The 19,788-nt window shown below is 42.0% G+C and overlaps 1 protein-coding gene across 5 annotated transcripts in view; it reads left to right on the top strand.

The window, feature by feature from the left end:
• Positions 1–19,788, top strand: part of SEMA4D (semaphorin 4D) — a 1,587,330-nt gene that overhangs the window by 286,484 nt on the left and 1,281,058 nt on the right. For all 5 annotated transcript variants that reach the window (XM_044064318.1, XM_044064319.1, XM_044064317.1 and 2 more), the window contains exon 2: positions 9,290–9,626. In XM_044064318.1, the coding sequence (XP_043920253.1) occupies positions 9,476–9,626 (151 nt within the window). In that variant the 5' untranslated portion in view covers positions 9,290–9,475. The remainder of the gene's footprint in view (positions 1–9,289; positions 9,627–19,788) is intronic.

Raw genomic sequence — 19,788 nt, 5'->3', positions numbered from 1 at the left:
ACAATATGGTATTGTCCCCAGGGGTATGAGAGTTCTGTGCATGCCAGCACAGGGCGATAGATACCCAGACTTACTAGCACAGTGGCAGGCTCTTAACCTGCACACTAGTATGGAGTATATGAAGTTATTGATCAAGTTTTTTTCACCAGAATTGGCGGCTTTGAAGCAAGAAGTAACATCATTATTTTCGCGATTACAGACTGATTTTCCAGACAGCAAAAGTAAAGAAAGAATTTCTACTGTTATGCTACAATTATCTAAAGAAGCTGATAAACTTAAAGATGTCAAATTAGGTAAAATCAGGAGGGACCACTCCGATTTTACCCATGGTAACATCTTTGTCTGGCCCAGATTCAAAGAACGAGCAACTGAAACAACTAGACGTCCCTCAGTGATGATGACAACTTCGACGCTATAATGAGCTACAGAGACGGGGTCAGCAGTACACACAGGGGCAAGCTCAATGTTGGCCATCGATACAGTTGTCCACATACCGACATTGTCCACCTCGGTAAACCAAAAAGGAGCCGATATGAGGAGTTCTACTGATAGTCCATCTTGTACTATCAGCGATTTTGGGGAAGGAACGACCAACAAACTCACAGGCAATGGGACAGCTACTACTACCCCCAGCAATAACGATATCCTGGCTTCGCATTCCAACAGTGTTACTCCAAACAGCGAAACACATATTCCACAGCCGGAAGAACATATACAGTTCAGGGGCCTTTCCAGCTCCACAGTGGTGACAGCGAATGAGAGTATTCACCACAATGATACAGGGGCCCCAAAAACATATGCAGGGCTCTGCATTTTTGGGAATCTACCGCACCGGGTCGGAGGAAAGGAGCAGGCAAGAGGTCCCTAAGCGAGGACAGAACGCAGGCAAGCGTCGGAGGACTCTACATTGACTAACAGTATGTCTGATGGCATTGTATATAATTTATCTCAATATGTGTTGAGTACCGATGAGCTAGAGATTTTAAACAAGGGCTTGACCTTTGTTCCTAGCAATAAGTGTGTATATAGCGATATTATATTTGACTTGATGTTGTTCTGTAGGAGCGTGATGTTAAAATTGATTTTTAAAAACCAAACCCATGGAGCAACAGGCCCTAGGACTCCTAGTACATTTGCTCCTAATTTTACACCTACACTTAACTTGTTCATGAGCACTTGTGAGAATGACCTTTTTAAATATTTTGAGGAGAGAAGTGCTTATAGATATTATAATCTTACACCGATACAAAGGACTGCTTTACATGGCCTTATGGATAAGAAAGAAATCACCATTAAGATGGCTGATAAGGGGGGAGCCATCGTTGTATTAGATACATGTTGGTATGAAAGGAAATTGTTAGACACACTGACTTTAGATGGAGCGTATGTAGCCATTAACCCTTTACAAGTTAGAATGATTATAGATAATGTACATAGCCAGTTAAACAACTTATTAGAGAGGGGTTTGTTAGAACAAGAAGTCTATGAGTTCCTCAAGGTAGACAAACCAGTTACGCCTGTTTTCAAGGCCATGCCCAAAATACATAAATCATTGACAGACCCACCACTCAGACCCATTGTTTCGGGGAGAGGGTGGGTCACTGAGAATATTTCTATATGGTTGGAGTTTATACTTAAACCATATTTAGAACAGATAGATAACATTCTAAGAGACACAGGGCATTTCTTGGGGCTATTAGCTGCGGCCACCAAGTCCAAACAAGGTGGATTATTGATGGCTACACTGGATGTCAACAGTTTGTTTACTGTTATTGAACAACAATATGGGATAACAGCAGTGGGTGAAGTAATAAGTAGATTGGGAGCAACTGAGCATAAGCGACTGGTTGTGGAGAATTTACTAGCTTTGGTATTGAACAACAATGTCTTTATAGGACCAGGGTCCGTATACAGACAAGCACAGGGGGTAGCTATGGGCACCCCCTGTGCTAATACATATGCAAATTTGGTTATGTCCAAATGGGAAACCAAGGAAATTCTTAACAATCAGGAATGGAATAAGTACATAGTTTTGTATGTCAGATTTGTGGATGACGTTTTTATTTTGTGGGATGGGGATGCTTCTACCTTTGAGAGCTTTTTAGCCTTTCTCCACACCACCACTACTTTTTTGACCTTTAGTGCTAAAACTTCTTTTACTCAGATAGAGTTCCTGGATGTTTGTGTGGAACAGAGTAACCTTGGTTTCACCTCGAAATTGTATAGGAAACAATGTTGGCAAAATGCATTGTTATCCTATGACAGTATGCACCCGAGGCATATCTTTCCCAATATTGTCAAGAGCCAAGTGGGTAGGATATCTAGGGTATGTTCTGAAGATACTTACTGTGATGAGGAACTTTCTAGGCTGAGTGGATATTTTTTGGATAGGGGCTATGAGAGGAACATGGTTAGTAAGATGGTTAGTAACAATGCTTTACATAGGAAGACAAGGAATAGGCCATGGATGCAAGGCCCTGTTATTGGCAGACAAATAGATACAGGATTATGTAGTAGCAGGAAGGAACAACCTAAAATACTTTTTACGTATGGTAGTAACATTAAAGACATATGTAATATAGTTCAGAATAATTGGAACATCCTCAGAAGTGATATTAGTCTTAAGGACGTAGTGGCAGAACGTCCCATGTTTAACTATAGGAGAAACAATAATCTCAAGGACCTGTTATGTAAGGAGACATATTTGAATAAGAGACCTACAATAGATATTAGAGCAGGCACATATCCCTGTGGCAACTGCAAGGCTTGTCAATATATTAATAGTGACACTGAATATAAACATCCTGATAAGACACAAACTTTTATATTTAAAGGGAGGGCTACTTGCAGGACAAAACACTTAGTATATATGGCCAATTGTGAGCAATGTGAAAGTGTTTATGTAGGTATGACAAATAACATGCTGAAGGTTCGGATTTTACAGCATATTAGCAATATTAGAACATGTCAAGTGAGCAATGCTTTATTCAGACATATAGAGATTAATCCCACACACTTTTAAGTTCAGATGCATTGTTAATATTGCTACCAATGGGGGGGGGGGGGGGATATTCAGCATAGAACAGCATTAGCTGAATCTAAGTGGATAGTAGATTTAAGAGCACATAGACCACCTGGTCTTAACGATGTTTTACCAATTAAACCTGCTTTACAAAAAAGGCGGGCTTTTAGGAGTAAGTGATTGGATGATCTGTGTTTTAAATATGGCTGCTTTTGTTACTTTGAATTATGTCTGATGAAGGATTATTCCGAAAGCGCTTACTTTTAATAAAGGAGATTCTACAAAGAATTATTCAGCGGTGACCTGTACTTTATTTTTCGTAATTTTTGGAAAATGAGGGTATTTCTAATTGTATAAGGACACCATTAAATGGAACAAGAAAATGTGGGTATTGTACACAATGCCCATTTATTATGGTCAGTGACCACTTTACAATTGCTAATGTTACATGTTTTGCTAATATTACATGTTGGAAAGAAAGTGCTAAACTCAGTGTTAATGTGTGCTTTATGAATAAATCGCATCCAGAGTAATTTGGTGTTCCTTGTGGATTGGTGTTCCATTGTTCCATTGCTGCCACCTTGGTTTGTGTTTTCTTCTTCAGTGTGTCGTTTGTGAGGTTCTACACAGGAAATAAGCTGCACCCAGCTAGACTTTGTTAGTTAATAAATGCAAATAAGTAAATTAAGCAGGGGCGGCTTGTCCTATCGGACTGTCGGACTGCAGCCCTCCCACCTAGAAAAAAAAAAAAAAAATCTGTAAAACAAAAAAACAATTCATGAGTCCCGATCCTCTGTGCATGCACGGACAATTCAGACTGCCTTTATCAGCAGTCCGGATATGGAGAAAGAGGTACCCAGCAATTATTGCTGTGAGATACCAGGAATCTGTGCGGTGACGACTGTACAGAACAGAGGAGCTCCGGACTGCTTCAGCCGCAGTCAGAACCAATGAGGAGGACTGAGCTGCTCTCGCGGCACTGTCAGTGTGTGGGCTTCGTGGACAAAGGCTTCAGGTAGGTGTTTGGATTGTGGGCTTGCTTCGTTCTCTGGATTTGGATTACCGGGTAGGTGTCGCTGGAGTTTGGGCTGGTAGGTGAAGGTTTTATATCGCTGGCATTTGGGCTTTTATACTGCAGAACAAAGGGTGTGTGTGTGTGTGTGTGTGTGTGTGTGTGTGTGTGTGTGTGTGTGTGTGTGTGTGTGTGTGTGTGTGTGTGTGTGTGTGTGTGTGTGTGTGTGTGTGTGTGTGTGTGTGCGCGTGCGTGCTTTTATACTGCAGAACAAAGGGTGTGTGTGTGTGTGTGTGTGTGTGTGTGTGTGTGTGTGTGTGTGTGTGTGTGTGTGTGTGTGTGTGTGTGTGTGTGTGTGTGTAATGCCCCAGTTACTATATACTGGTGGCTAGAGAGACCAAATGGTGGTGGGTAGAGATACTCAGGCTTGAACCCTGTACCTTGTAGGCAGGTGTTAAGGACCTGAATTCCCTACCCACCACCATTTGTAAATAAAATTGCAGATTTTTGCCTCATATTTGATCTGATCTGTTCCTCATAATATCTGTGATTTCTAAATGCTGCAATGCTTAATATTTGATGGTGCAGTGGTAGCATTGTTGCCTCACAGCTGCAGGTTCTCAGGTTTGATTCTTGGCTGGGGTGCCTTCTGTGTGGGATCTGCATCTTCTCCCTGTGTTTGTGTGCATTTGCTTTTGTGTCCACCCATGTTACAAAGACATGTCTGCATTATTTCTTCCTGGGCCTCTGCTGAAAATTGTTTTTTTTGTTCCAGGTCAGATTGTCCTGATTAACAAATGTTAAATAAAATTGACAGGCATTTGAATTTTAGACTTCAGGTTTCTGAATGTTTAATTCCTTACATATTTGATGGTGCAGTGATAGCATTGTTGCCTCACAGCTATAGTTTTTCTGGTTTGATTCTTGGCTGGGGTGCCTTCTGTGTGGAGTCTGCATCTTATCCCTGTGTTTGTGTGGATTTGCTCTGGTGTCCTGACATTTTACAAAGACATGTGTCTGCAGTATTTCTCCCTGGGCCTCTGCTGAAAATTGTTTTTGTTCCGTCAGAAGTAAAATTGACAGGCATTTGAATTTCAGACTTCATATTCTTCAGAAAATACATAGTAACACAACCTTTTATTCTAGCAATTTTCTAAGTTTATAAGATGAATATTTGAAATTTGTCCTTATTTTTGGGACTGTATTACCCCATTATTGGCTTCCAGGTTTTTTGTGCTAAGGTTGACAGCTATGGCAAGAACTGAATTCACTGAATATGTTTGAGGGCTGTATTCCCTCATTACTGGGTTTGTCCAGGTGTTTTGTGCTAAGAGGTTGACAACTATGGTGAGAACTGAATTCATTAAATGATAGCCATTTAAGTTTCAGTCTTCCTCTCTTTCACAAAGCAGCTGATTTGGCGTAGTGGTATGTTGCTCTGACTGTTTTGCACAGGGACCTTGGCAGTAAAATGTATGGTGGTAACACAGCATTCTTTCACAAAGCAGCTGATTTGGCATAGTGGTATGTTGCTCTGACTCTTTTGCACAGGGACCTTGGCAGCAAAATGTATGGTGGTAACGCAGCATTTTATTGTAGCAACTTTCCAAGATTATACAAGCAATGTTTAATGTGTCCCTGGTTTTTGACCCCCCCCCCCCAATAAATTTGGCTTTTTCCAGATTTCTTGTGCTGCGAAGTTGAGATGCAGTTGAGTATTGAGTAGATTTTACAAGGAGCTGAGAGCTGCAGGGGAAGAGAAGTTTAGTGCTGCTTATGCTAAGTCAGCTTGCATTGTTAGTAGCACAACAGGTTGTGTACTTGCTTTTGATGCAGAAGGTTGTTGGTTCTACTCCCACAAGGGGTGAATGCTGCTGTACTGAAAAAGTTAAGATACTAACTATGAGCCTGTTATCAATTTGCCATCCATTTCCTATTGCAATATTACTAGCTTATCATTTTTAATGTAATGTAGGCAATTTATTCCTCAGGGGCATCAGACACTTTATTTTTTGATAAAACCATGAAATATAAAGGTTTTTGCTAGCAGCAACCTCTTCATTGGTTACATATTTATTTAATGTGGAATTATTTAGATGATTTTTTTACTTCTTCAGAGATTGTGCATATTTACTGATAATGGTGGACTGTAGAATTGTGCATATTTACTGATAATGGTGGACTGTAGAATTGTGCATATTTACTGATAATGGTGGACTGTAGAAGTTTGAGTAGACTTTTATGATGGAAATGTTCTGAACTGGGCAGTTTTGTTATTATGGGTGCATGCATTTTGTTTCATTATTTACTGGAAAGATGTTCTGAATTGGGCAGTTTTGTCATTATTGGTGTATGCGTTTTGTCATTGTTTACTGGAAAAATGTTCAAAACAATAGGAAGGTGTATCAAAGAGCACATGTATATTTCATATGCAAGGGGCCTATGATTTGAAAACAGCCCAGAATTAATCTTTGTCTGCCACTGGTAAAATGTATTTTCTTTGAATGTGGGTTTCAATGCTGTTTCAATGAATGTGAGTTTCAAGGGCAGAGAAGTTTTATTGCTAAGTTTGTTTAGCAGATGTCTTAGTGTTTGTGCTGTAAAATGCAAAATAAAACTTTCAAATGAAGTCCAAATCATCATAGAAGTAAATCAGTATGCACATTAGTGTTTATGGTAAATGGAGTGAAATAGCCAAGTAATGGATCATTGGAATAGCTGCAGGAGGAGGCTCCATTCGACTGTGATTTTGTGAGGGGCAAGGGCAGCAAACTTAAAGACAGCCCCAGCTGAACTATACCTCCCAACTGATCAGATTTTCAAAGAATGAATAGATTTTTGCTTCTTATTTTTGGTTTGTTCCTCATAAAATTTGTGGTTTTCCGGCAAATCATTTAGGAATTAAGTCACTAAATAATGACACAGAGTTTCAGACTTCATAACCTTCAGAAAAATGCATGCTAAAGTAAGACCTGTTCTATCAACTGTCTCAGTTTATACAAGAGCAATTTTAGTACTGTTTATATGTTCCCCTAATATATTTGGCCTTGTCCAGATTTATTGCATTAACAGGTTGAAAGGTACATGCAAATAAATTGCTTTATAGAATTAGGCATAGCCAAACCTCTCAACTGTCCCTGATTTTGGCTCAAAATGTTGCTCTTCCCTCTAATAATCCCTCCGCAAAATAGCAATTTTGGAAGAAAACATGGATGGTTTACAATTAAGAAATAACTAATAATCAGGGTTATAGATTACTTTTATTTCTGAAATGCATGCAGATTCTTTTATTTTGTTAGCTGCTCAAGTTAGCAGTACTAATATTAGTGTCCCTTCTTTGACAGGTTCCCAGCTGTATTGTGTGGCTATTTTATATTTTTACATCACATTTTTGGCCCATTTTTCATAAAATTGTGTTTTTTTGGCAAATTAGTGACAAATCATTAAAGACTGAAGTTAGAAAATAATGACAGACATTTGAGTTTCAGATTTCATACCATTCAGAAAATTCATACTAATGCAAGACTTGTTCTATTATCTTTCTAAGTTTATAAGAGCAATATTTTAAAAATCGTCCTTATTTTTGGGCCTTTGTCCCACTTCTTTGTATGGCTTTGTCCAGATTTCTTGTTCTGAGGTTGAGAGGTATGACAAATGTGTCAGGGCCATCACAGTCAGCCAGAGACATTTCAAATTGTGACATACTTGTTGCACCCCACTCCCCCATGTAGTGACTCTGGATGTGTCGAAGCAAGGCAAGGAGTAGTTATGCAGTGTAAATGTGCAGAGTACCCCCCCCCCCCCCATCCAGGGTAGACAGAAGTACTAGAGTGGCTTATCATCTGTCCTTGATTTTTGCAGAATGGTCTGGTTTCTGTCATATTTTTTTGTACTGTTGATTTATGCTTATTACTCAAAGTGCCTGTCACTCAGTGTTTAAGTAGCAATACTTTAATGACCATCAGGTAAGCTTGGCTGAGATCGTAAGATGCAAGTAAGCTTTAATAAGCATACTGTTAAAGAATTGACAACATTGAAAGCCTTTCTGTTATTGCCATGTAGAGAATACTTAACTAGATAATGTATAAGCCTTGGGTATTGAAATTCATATGACAGTATTTGTAATAAAGGGCAGGATTACATTATTTTAAAAATCTCATTACACTTGGAGACTTCCAGTCATCTCTGCAGGTCTTACTCGTAAACTAAACAGAATGCCAGTCGTGTGGTCCATAACCTGTACAGTAATGCTTTTAAGCAATGTATCTTGAGCTTATTTCTTGTTTGCTTTTCATTTTTTACTTTGATCATGTTTTCCCCATGAAACAAGTATATAGTTGTCAGGCAGCAGGTCTTTTTTTTGTATAAGAAACATTTTTACAAGTGGGGGCATCAGAGATTTCTACTTTCAGCATATTACTTGGTACTTTAATAAAGCTGAATATAAATTATAATTAGAACTGCAGTGCAAGAAGTGGTTTGAGTTGAGTGCTGCTTGTTTTTCTTATACTTGATTTCGACTGGCTTTCCATTAATGTATTTAAAAAGTAATTTATTTTTTCATGCCTCACAACCTTTTTGTTTACATCTAGATATTGAGTAAGCTGTCATGCAGCCAATGCATTGAAATATTTGTATTCTTTTACACTTCATTTTGTCTTGATTGGACTCTCATAATGACAGTTTGGCACCCAGGACAGTGTATTTAGTTAGTTTTTGTGGTTTTGAGCATAGCTCCTCCCCTTTCTAGTTGGCCGCACACTTTCCCATTGACCCCACCCATTCAGCTGTCTCCTGCAGCCCCCCTTTGATTTGAAGTCACCAACCGCCACTGAAATTAAGAAATTAAAAATAATGAAAAAATTAAATAATTTGCAAAGATTGTAGCTAATTTATGATGTGTTTCTAAAATGTGATGTACTTTCTGGCTTACATTGTGTAGTCTTACAGAAAACAACCATAACCATCATTTACTTGAATTGTCTGTAGCTTTAAATGTATGTTGTATATTTACAAGGTATATGAATATATACATACATGTATATGTATATATATATATATATATATATATATATATATATATATATATTTATATAACTAGACAGTGTATGTGGAAGACAAACCATATTCTGAGAAAAATAACTTGTATTACATGGTCAGTTATTTTAAACTTTACTTAAAATTTACTGTGGTTTAGAACAAAATGCAAGTCAGGCAAGGAAGCTGCTTAACATTTGCATCTTTTCTTTTCACAGTGAAGTTTCATGCACAGAGGAAGGGGTTTCTGTATTTGCTTCACCCACATCCTCAAGATGAGAGATGAATTAACCACGACAGAACATGAACGGTACCCTGTGATCAGACTGTTAGGTGCTCTATAGACACTTGGATGTAGCTTTTCACAGATTGGAACCTTGTAATTTTTTAACAAGTTTGCCGACATGGATAAACTTTGTTCTAAGCTTCTTAATTACTGCCTGATGAAGTGTTCCGTACAAAATATGGCTGTAGAAGTTGTCTGTCTTGCATATGCATTCCTTTTTGGAGTAGCAGCTTTTGGGCCTACACCAAGGACAGTATGGAAGGTTACAGGTAAGGAAGAATCACGTATTCATAGTTTGTGTAAGCTAGAGTAAACATATTTATAAGTCTCTGTTTCTGCAGTTTGTTTTTCTTTTTAAATTATTTAGATCAAATAGGGGGTCTGTGACATAAGGGATCTTTTAAAGCTATAGCTTAGTCACTTAGCAGAAAAATATTCACAGAATACAGTGCAAGTAGATTAGCCATCACCTCTAAAAATGTTTAATTTTGCTAACTTTAAAATTGACCACAAAAAAGTAAATCATTGCAAAAGCTCTGTGATTTAATAGGATTTGTATAATCTTTTACTATGCTTTTATTGATTTTGTACAGGAAGAAATACTTGTTTATGTAGTGTACAGGAGAAGACAACAAAGAAGGCTGAGCAGTTCTGCTGCCTGCTTTTCGAGGGTTTATCTTTTTTTTTTTTTGAGGAAGAACAGCTGTATCCTTCTGTGATCTTTTCTCAGTGGAATATTTCTGAAGAATGCTTTATAAGTTACTGTTTTGTTTAAGGAGTTCCAGAAGAACAGAAAGCATGACTTTGTTTTTATGCTGACTTAAACGCAGACCTTGATGGGAGGTAAGAAGTGCTTAGTCTGCTGCAGATTATCTCCTTGTTGGTTAAGATACATACTATGCTTAGTCAGCAGATTACTTTACACTGTTATTTGATATGAAATGACTGTGCATTTTAAAATGCTCAAACCTTTGTCCTCCACCTGAAGGTTTCATTGCATACACACCACATTTTGTGTGGAAAAAATATTTAATCTTCCTGGAGCTGACCACCCCTTGGAGTCACACTTGGTTCTTTTGGTTTCTGAAAAGAAGTTCTTTCTTGAACTGCACTTATTCCTAGAGATACATTTTATAATTTCACCATTTCTTTAGCGAACTATACACATATTAAGTTCACCCAGAGGCAGAAGCAGCACTAGGCGACCAAGGGAACTGCCTAGGGCCCGCAAGCTGGGGGAGCCCATCCTGCCATTAATTTAATTAAAATAAAAAAAAAACAGTGAAAAAAGTAAAGATCTGATGTTGTCTTCTTCAGTCCTCCTCACAATGAGATCTTGGATCCGACCCTCGGATCCGGCTCAGCCACATTCTCCAGTCTTGGATCCGACTCTCAAGCTCCTTCCTCTTACCCATAATGCACTACACCCACCCAAGCACATCAGATCTCGTTTGCTGTTTCAGTGTTTGGACTCGGATCTCTGTGCTGTCAAGCTGTGGTCGTTTTCATTGTATTTTACAAGCGTTTAGTATTATCTTGTGTCGGTTTTGTCCTCCCTCATCCTAGTTAGTTCCTTTTCTTGTAGTGTGTGTGTGTGTGTGTGTGTGTGTGTGTGTGTTGTCTGTGAGCGCTTTTTTCTCTACAACCTTCTTTCTCCTTAAAAACAAAAGGGGGGGGGGTTAGTTTAGATAGTGTTAAAGTTCTGTAGTTTCTTAAAGTTAAAAGTTGAAACTTTCTGTTACAATGAGTTATAGCTCTTAGCCTCTTCTTCTTAGAGTGTCCATTGGTTTTTGGCAGGCTTTGGTACAGTTCAGTTATTACCATGCCTGACAAACCCTCCCTGGGGTTCAAATGTTGCACTTCTTGTGGGCATAAAATACCCAATCAGGATGCCCACAAGGAGTGCATGTATTGTTTTAGGTGCGGATCACCTAAAAGCTGATAGCATAATTTGCACTTCTTTCAATCCATGAGCTCTTGTGAACAGGCATAATAACTTGATCTTTAAGGGGGTCTTCATCCATCATCAGCTCCTGAGACCCTGATCTCTTCCTTTGATGCTTCTTCTTCTTCTTCTTCCTGTGCTTAAGAAGCAAAAAAGAGGTCTCTCCCTGCCTCCCAGAGAGATCCTCTGGAACCGAAAGCCAAGGCAAAGAAGATTTCGGATCTGACCCCCTCGGATCCGAAGAAAGTGTGTGCCTCGTCAGATCCATCAGCATCCTCAGATCTAAGGGAAATTCTAACTTTGTCACCTCCTGTATCGTCGGCTGCAGTGTTGGATCCATTGGCTCTTGATCCGAGAGCTCGGAGCAAGTCTCCTACCCACTGAAGTCAAATCCAAGCACTCCCAACCTCCCTCGTTGGCTTCTTCCAGATCCTCTAGAAGCTGGTCCAAGGTGACATGGACAGGATGATGAAGAGATTCCTCAAGACCCTGATCCAGATGGGGTTGTGTCAGCTCCCTCACCGTCCATGAGCTACCTGGTCAATACCATCAGGACTCCTTCTCTGATCCGACCATCTGCTTTGGAGTTACAGGGTTCAGACTGTGTGTGTCGGGTTCAGTGCAAGGGAAGCTTCCTTCCTCGATGCCTATGATACCCTTGATCAGGCCTGTTCCTATTCCCTCGGAGCAGAGCGGATCTCAGGGCTGAATTGCCGGTGCTGGGTCCGGGGGATTGAGATTAGCTCTGTCTTTGTCGCAGCCATCTCTTCCCTTAGGCACCTCGGCCATTGACAGTTTGGGTTTGATCCCTTCTGGAGGCCACAGATCTGTTGTGAGTCCTAGCCACTTTCCCTTCATGGCTTCGGCTTCAGGGGAGATGGAGAGGTTCTCTTCTAGTCCGTCGGCTTTTCAGGTAGTGGAGAGGGTTTTCTCCCGAGTTACATAACCGTCACCATATGTCCCGCCATCCACCCCTGTACCCCCTTAGGGTTAGGGCCTTGAGACAGTTTGTTTTGTCCTGAGTCAGCCTGCCCCATGCAGCCTCCAGGAACTCCCTGCTCAGGAGGGAACCCCTTCTTTTGATACTTTCCCAGAGTATCCCACTGAGGAAATCCCCAAGAAGAAGAAGAAGATGTGCAAAAAGAGGCTCATGGACTCCCCAGTGGAGTTATTAACCAAAGACACTGACTTCGATGGGGGGAAGGAGCCCCCCCCCCGATCCCCACCTAAGGATGTCTCCTCTGGAGACATTCTGGAAATCTTGAAGCAGAAAGGTGGGTGGTTTGTCCAACCTCCTTCTTCCCAGGGGTCACTGCTCTTGGAGGCGTTCGGGGTGGGTCCGTCTGTGTTTTGGGTGACCCCCCCCAGCAGATGACCTCGTTGACTTGGTTTCCCAATGGGCCTGGAAAGAACCAGACACCACTGAGTCTATTCCCAAGCACCTTGATAGGTTCCTTATTCCACCAGCAGACAGAAAACATTGGAGTAAGCGTCCCATAGTTGATGCCATCGTGGTGGCGGCAGCCACTAAAAAAGAACTGGCAGAGGAGATTACCAGTGTTCGTCTGCCTAACAAGTAGTCTAGAGCATTAGACAGGATTGGAAAGCACTTTTACACCTCAACTACTTTTGTGCTGAGGTCTTTAAATTACCTAGCTCACTTTACCCAGCTGCAGAGAGATCAGATCAAGGAGCTTTCAGTTTCTGTCTCTGAGTCCATGCCTGTGGAGGAATTCAAGAATTTTTCTCCAAAGCTGGCCATTCTATCATCTGTCGCCAGTTTCTTGATTAGGTTAATTTCCCATACAGCGGAAGGTACCTCACGAGCTGCCAGTTCAGGACTACCCCAAAGGAGGCATGCCTAGATGAGGCTATGTGATTTTGCAGAGCCCTTCATGGCGTCTTTTGTGAATGGCCCCAATGATGGCTCTTCACTGTTTAGGCTGTTGGTTAGAGATACTCTCACCCACAGACAAAAGCATGAGAAAGACCCTGTCTGCTGTAGGAATCAAAATTTCTATGCTTCAGAGGTCCTTCTCCAGGATCCAACACGGAGGAAAGAAAATGTGGTTTCATAAATCCCAACAGCCTTTCTGAGACCTGCACAGGGAACCCTTCTCCTGAGGCAGCGGAAGAGGGTTTAATGTATGCGCTGCCCTAGAGGCAGAGGGGGTCTGCAAAACCAGGGCTTTAGAGACACCTTTTCCGACAAGCTCTGTCAGTGCTCCTGAAGCGCTGCCCAATTGTCCGTCTCTGGAGGCAGTCAGGGGTCGACTCGCTTTGAGCTTAGAAGCTTGGACCCACTTGACTCAAAATCCCTGGGTGCTAAGCATAATATCCAGAAGCCATTGCATCCTCTCATTCCTTCCTTCTCCAAACATCAGGAAGAAATTCCCCGACCAGCTGCCCAGTTAGATGGAGTGGGCAGCACAGGAGATTCTAAAACTGTTGCAAAAAAGAGTCATCTAAGAAGTCCCAGCTGAATAAAGAGGATTCGGAATCTACTCCTGCTTCTTTCTGGTGATAAAAAAGACAGGGGAACCCAAGACCCATTCTGGAGCTGAGCAAGTTGAATTGTTATGTAAAGATGTCGAGGTACCAAATGGTTACTGTCTAGTCCATTCTGCCACTTTTGCACAAGGACGATTGGATATGCTGAGTAGATCTCAAGGGTGCATACTACCACATCAAAAGAGACAGGTGCTGCAGGAGACACCTGCGCTTTTGGCTGTGAGTTAATCATTTTCAGTTCAAGGTGCTGCCCTTTGGACTCACCACAATTCCCCTAGATGTTCAGCAAATGCCTGGCAGTTGTAGCAGCTGACATGAGATTCATAGGACTCCAGGTGTTTCGATACTTAGACATTGGCTCCTTACTGACCCCACGAGGCATTAGCTTATCCACGCCAGGGATTACTTAATCCAACTTTCACACTCCATGGGCATCACTATAAACCTAGACAAGTCCAATAACATTCTTCAGTGGACATTGGCAGCATAATGGTGCATTCTCTATCAGCCTTTATCTTTTCCCATCAAATTGACAGCAATTTGCAAATGTCACCTCAACTGGTGGATTCAGTCTCCTTCTAGACAGACCCTTCTTAACCCTCCCTTCAATAGGCACAGCAACCACGGATGCCTCCCAGTTTGGGTGAGGGGCATTACAATGGGAAGATGGTCCAAGGCACGTGATCCCTCATCTAAACCAGGTTGCATGTCAATGTCCTGGAGATGAGAGAAGTTCTCCTAATGTTGCAAGCCTTTCTGGACGCTCCCCCCTTGGGGACTATTGCAGTTCACACCATGTCCATAGTCTGGTACATCAACAAGCAAGGAGGAACCCGTTTGTACCCCTTGTGCAGGGAGGCGATGATGGTGTGGGAATGGGAAGTCTCTTCGGATTCCCTTCTGGTTGCAACACACACTCCGGGGAAAGCCAACGACTTGGCGGAGAGACTCAGCAGATCAGTCCCGATTCCACATGAGTGGTCCTTCAGTCAGTCAGTTGTGAACATGATCTTCAGTCACTGGAGTCATCCTTGCTGCGACCTTTTTGCCTCTTCCATGAACAACAAGTGCAGCAAGTTCTTTGCTCTGATTCCCCCCTCGGGAGGACTCCCCGAGGGACACTGTGGTGCACAACTGGCCCACCCTGGTCTCCTGTATGCTTATCCCCCTCTTCCACTTATCCCAAAGCTTTTTCAGAAGGCAAGCAGACTGAAGAGCTCAGTTATCCTCATTACCCCCTTCTGTCCTCGACAGGTATGGTTTCCCTTCCTATGGTCTCATCTGAAATATCCTCCATGGGTGCTGGAGCCCAGACAGGACCTTCCTTCTCACCAGTCAGGAATACGGCACCCAAATCTTCATGCCCTCAGATTGACTGCTTGGTTTCTCCACCTCCAACCCTAGCAAGACAGTCCAGGATTGCTTCTATGGTCCATAACATAGTAGTAGTATTGCAAAAGGCTTCCACTAAGAAAGTTTACACCAGGGCTGTGGCTACTTTTTATGCTTTCTCATCTAGAACCTCCATTAATAATATTTGTGCAGCAGCTACATGGTCTAAATTAGGTATCATTTCTAGGAGCAGGGCTTCCTTTGGCTGGATTGTGCTGTAGCAAATCTTTACACAAGGGCCACCCAGGAGTCACGTATATGGGGACTCTGACCCTACCGTAAGGAAGAATGAGGAACACAACATCAGATTAGAAAGTTATGTCTTACCATAACTTAGCATCTGCATTGTCTATCCTCATTCCTCCTCACTTTTCCACCCAGCCACCCCCCTCCCTCATTCTTCTAGAGGATTGCGGAACATGGCGGGACTCCTAGGTCCCATGTCTGAGTCTCATCTGCCATTATTTTTGGCTTCCCAGGTTATGGATGTATGGAACCAGTGGAGAGGGTTTTCTCCTGCGTTACAGAATCGTCACCACATGTCCTGCAATCCACCCCTGTATCCCCTTCGGGTCAGAGCCTCGAGCCCATTAGTTTTGTCTTGAGTCAACCTGTACCGTGAAACCTCCAAGTTCTCCCTGCTCAGGAGGGAACCCCTTCTTCTGATACTTCCCCAAATTACCCCACTGCGGAAATCCCCCAGAAGAAGATGTGCAAAAGGAGCCACATTGACTTCCCAGAATAGTTATTAACTGAAGACTCTGACTTCGATGGGGGGAAGGAGCCAGGAGGGAACCCCTTCTTCTGATACTTCCCCAGAGTACCCCGCTGAGGAAACCCCCCAGAAGAAGACATGCAAAAGGAGCCACATTGACTTCCCAGTGGAGTCATTAACCGAAGACTCTGACTTTGATGGGGCGAAGGAGAACCCCGATCTTCACCTGAGGACATTCTGGATATCTTGAAGCAGAGAGGGGGGTGGTATGCCCAACCTCCTTCTTCCTAGGAGTCAGTGCTCTTGGAGTAGTTCGGGGTGGGCCCATCTGCATTTTGGGTGACCCCCCCCCCCGCAAGATGACCTCATTGATTTGGTTTCCCGGCCGGCATGGAAAGAACCAGACACCATCAAGCCTATTCCCAAGCACCCCGATAAGTTCCTGATTCTACCAACAGACAGAAAACATTGGAGTAAGGGTCCCGTAGTTAATGCCATCATGGTGGTGGCAGCCACTAAAAAAGAACTGGCAGAGGAGACTGCCAGTCTCCATCCACCTAACAAGGAGTCTAGAGCATTAGAAAGGATTGGAAAGCATGTTTACACTTCAGCCACTTTTGCACTGAGGTCATTAAATTATCTAGTTCACTTTACGTAGCTGCAGAGAGATCTGATCAAGGAGCTTTCAGTTTCTGACAGTGGGAGGTACTTCAGAAGCTACCAGTTCAGGACTTTCCCTGAGGAGGCATGCCTAGATGATGCTATGTGATTTTGCATAGCCTTTTAAGGCATCCTTTGTGAATGCCCCCTATGATGGCTTTTCACTGTTTAGGCTGTCGTTACAGCGAAAAGGATGGGAAGACCTTTTCTGCTGTAGGAATCAAATTTTCTATGCCTCAGAGGTCCTTCTCCAGGAACCAACATGGAAGGAAACAAAATGTGGTTTCCTAAATCTCAAGGGCCTTTACAAGACCCGGGCGGGGAACCCTTCTCCTGAGGCAGAGGAGGAAGGTTTAATGGTAAGCACCACCCTAGAGGCAGAGGGAGTCTGCAAAACCAGGGCTTTAGAGATACTTTTTCCGACAAGCCCTGTCAGCACTCCTGAAGCACTGCCCGACTGCCCGTCTCTGGAGGCAGCTGTTGGTCAACTAGCTTTGCACTTAGAAGCCTGGACCCACTTGACTCAAAATCCCTGAGTGTTAAGCATAATATCCAGAGGCTGTAGGTGATAAACCAACCTTTGGTTATAAAAGATGCCCTAATTTAACTAATAAAACTAAAGGTTGAACGTCGAGCTGGCACCTCAGCGTTCATGAAAATCTACTGCCAATCATTAGCGGACCGGAGTTCCGCTGTGGCAACCCCTAACCAGGAAAAGCCGAAAGACAAACAACAACAACATAAAGAACAACCATGAAATATGATATATTTTAAGACCAATAAAGTAGGAACACATAGATGTAACAAATGTGTGCACTGTACCAGTGTTAATGCTGATAAAAGTTGTACCCATCCTGTGACTGGCAAAATATTTAATGTACGAGTGTTTGGAAAACTTGATTCTAGGAAAATTATATACCTAGTTACTTGCCTGTTATGTGATGCATATTATGTGGGAAAACCAACTGAAGGTTGAAATATCATATTAGTAGTCATCTCTCTGAAATTAATAGGAAACTTAACACAAATCCATTGTATAGGCATATTTACAATACAAGTAACACACGCTATTTTAAATTTATGATTTTATTTCAAGTTAATGAATCTCTACATGGTGTTAATACTGTTCAACATACTGGATTAGAGGAATATAGATGGAATTTGCGACTTAAGGCTCATATATTGCCAGGCTTAAATGAATTTGTATCTTTAAAGCCCTATTTGAGAGAATTCCATCAGAGGGTGTAATTGTATCATGTGACATTTATCATATGACTTTTATCTATTTAAATGACTTTAGTAACTGTTTTAAATGTTTATGTGCCTGAAGAAGCTTTTAAGTGAAACTACAAAGTTGCATATTAAAGTATTTGACTTCACTTTGGTGCTACATGGTTTACAGTAGATTTTTCTCTTTTTTGGCTGTTTGCACTTGTTTTCACTGTGATGTACCAGTGGATTATTCTTCTTTTTTGTTGCTTATAGTTTGCAAGCAAAACATCCAGTGGTGGGTACAGTTAGACAATCTACATCCATGCAGTTCTACCAGCCCCTATGACCACAGTGAGAGATGCTTCTCAGTTGGGGTGGGGGTCATTTATTGGGAAGAACAGTCCAAGGCACGTGGTCCCCCCAAGAGACCAAGTTGCATATCAATGTCCAGAAATGAGAGCAGTCCTCTTAGCATTGCAGGCATTTCAAGATGCTCTCCCAGTGAGGACTTTTGCAATTCAGACAGACAACATGTCTGTAGTGTGGTACAGCAACAGACAAGGAAGAACTTGATCTTACCTCCTTTGCTGAGAAGCCACGAGAGTTTGGGAGGGGTTGATTTTGTCAGACCGCTTTCTCATTGCGACACACATTCCAGGGAAAACCAACGTGCTGGTGGACAAACTAAGCAGCTCCATTTTGATGCTGCATGAGTGGTCTGTCAGTCAGTCTGTGGCAGAGATGATCTTCTAGGGTTGGGCCAACCATGCTGCAACCTGTTTGCCACTCTCCTCAACAAGAAGTGCAGCAGATACTTCCCTCTAATCCATGTTCAGGGGGAGTCACAGAGAGATGCTAGTTCATGCTTGGCCCTCGGGTCTCCTTTATGCTTACCTTTCTCTTCCCGATTCCTAAATTTTTACAGAAAGCAAGCAGGCTAAAGAGTCCTCATTGCCCTCTTCTGGCCTCGACAAGTGTGGTTTCTGTTACTACAGTCTCATCTTCGTTGTCCTCCATGGATAGTGGAGCCAACTCTCATTCTTTTGTCACACCCATCAGAGATCCAGCATTCCAACATTTGAGCCCTAAGACTAACCTTGTGGTTTCTCCACTTCCAGTAATAGTTAGACAGCCCAGGCTTTCTTCCCTTTACTTGATATTATTTTGGCTTCTCAAAAAGAATCTACCAAAAAAGTATACGAGAGCAAATGGAAATGATTATCCCTTTGGGCTTTGAATAAAGACATTGATCCCTTTTCTGCTCCAGTCTCTACGATTTTCCAGTTCTTGACCATGCTTTTTGAGGAAGGAGCTAGTTTCTCTACAGTTAAACTTCAAATGGCAGCTATTTCTAATTTTCACACAGGGAACAGATATTTTTCTCTGGCTTCGTCTAAATTATGTAAAGCATTCGTTAAAGGAATTTTTCTTCTAAGGCGTCCAATAAAGGATCCCTCACCCCTTTGGGGTCTGATGGTTGTACTACAAGGCCTAATGCAGAAACCCTGGAGCCTTCAACTAAATCTGATCTGAAGTTTCTATCATGGAAAATGTTTTCTTGGTAGCCCTCACATATGCAAAGAGAGTATCTGAACTCCAGGCTCTCCCTTCAAAATCTCCTTCCATAGTTTTTCATAAGGATAAGGTTTCCTTACAGACTAACCCTTCTTTTTTACCTAAAGTAGCCCACAAAAAAGGAGGTGGAGTAGCAGTAATCTACCCCATCTCCCATACCATAACTCCCTACTCCAATAAAATACCAACCTTTGCCAATGCTGAAATTATAATAGGTTTACTAAAAGTAAACTGCCACAAGTCCATGTGTATTGCTGCCCTCTGTATTCCCCCTGGTAATAATATCAAAACTCTTGAAAACATCCTGTCCTGGTTCTCCTCCAGTATAAAAAATGAAACCTATATATTCGGTGATACCAACATCAACTGGAATACTATTAACTCTGAGGCCCCGTCCCACAAAATCAACCTGTACAACTTC

This window comes from Protopterus annectens, chromosome 2.part2 (genome assembly GCF_019279795.1).
Source record: "Protopterus annectens isolate FY-2018-M chromosome 2.part2, PAN1.0, whole genome shotgun sequence".
NCBI lineage: Eukaryota > Metazoa > Chordata > Ceratodontiformes > Protopteridae > Protopterus > Protopterus annectens.
Note: the sequence above shows the minus strand (reverse complement) of the source record. Positions and strands in the feature narration are given on the sequence as shown.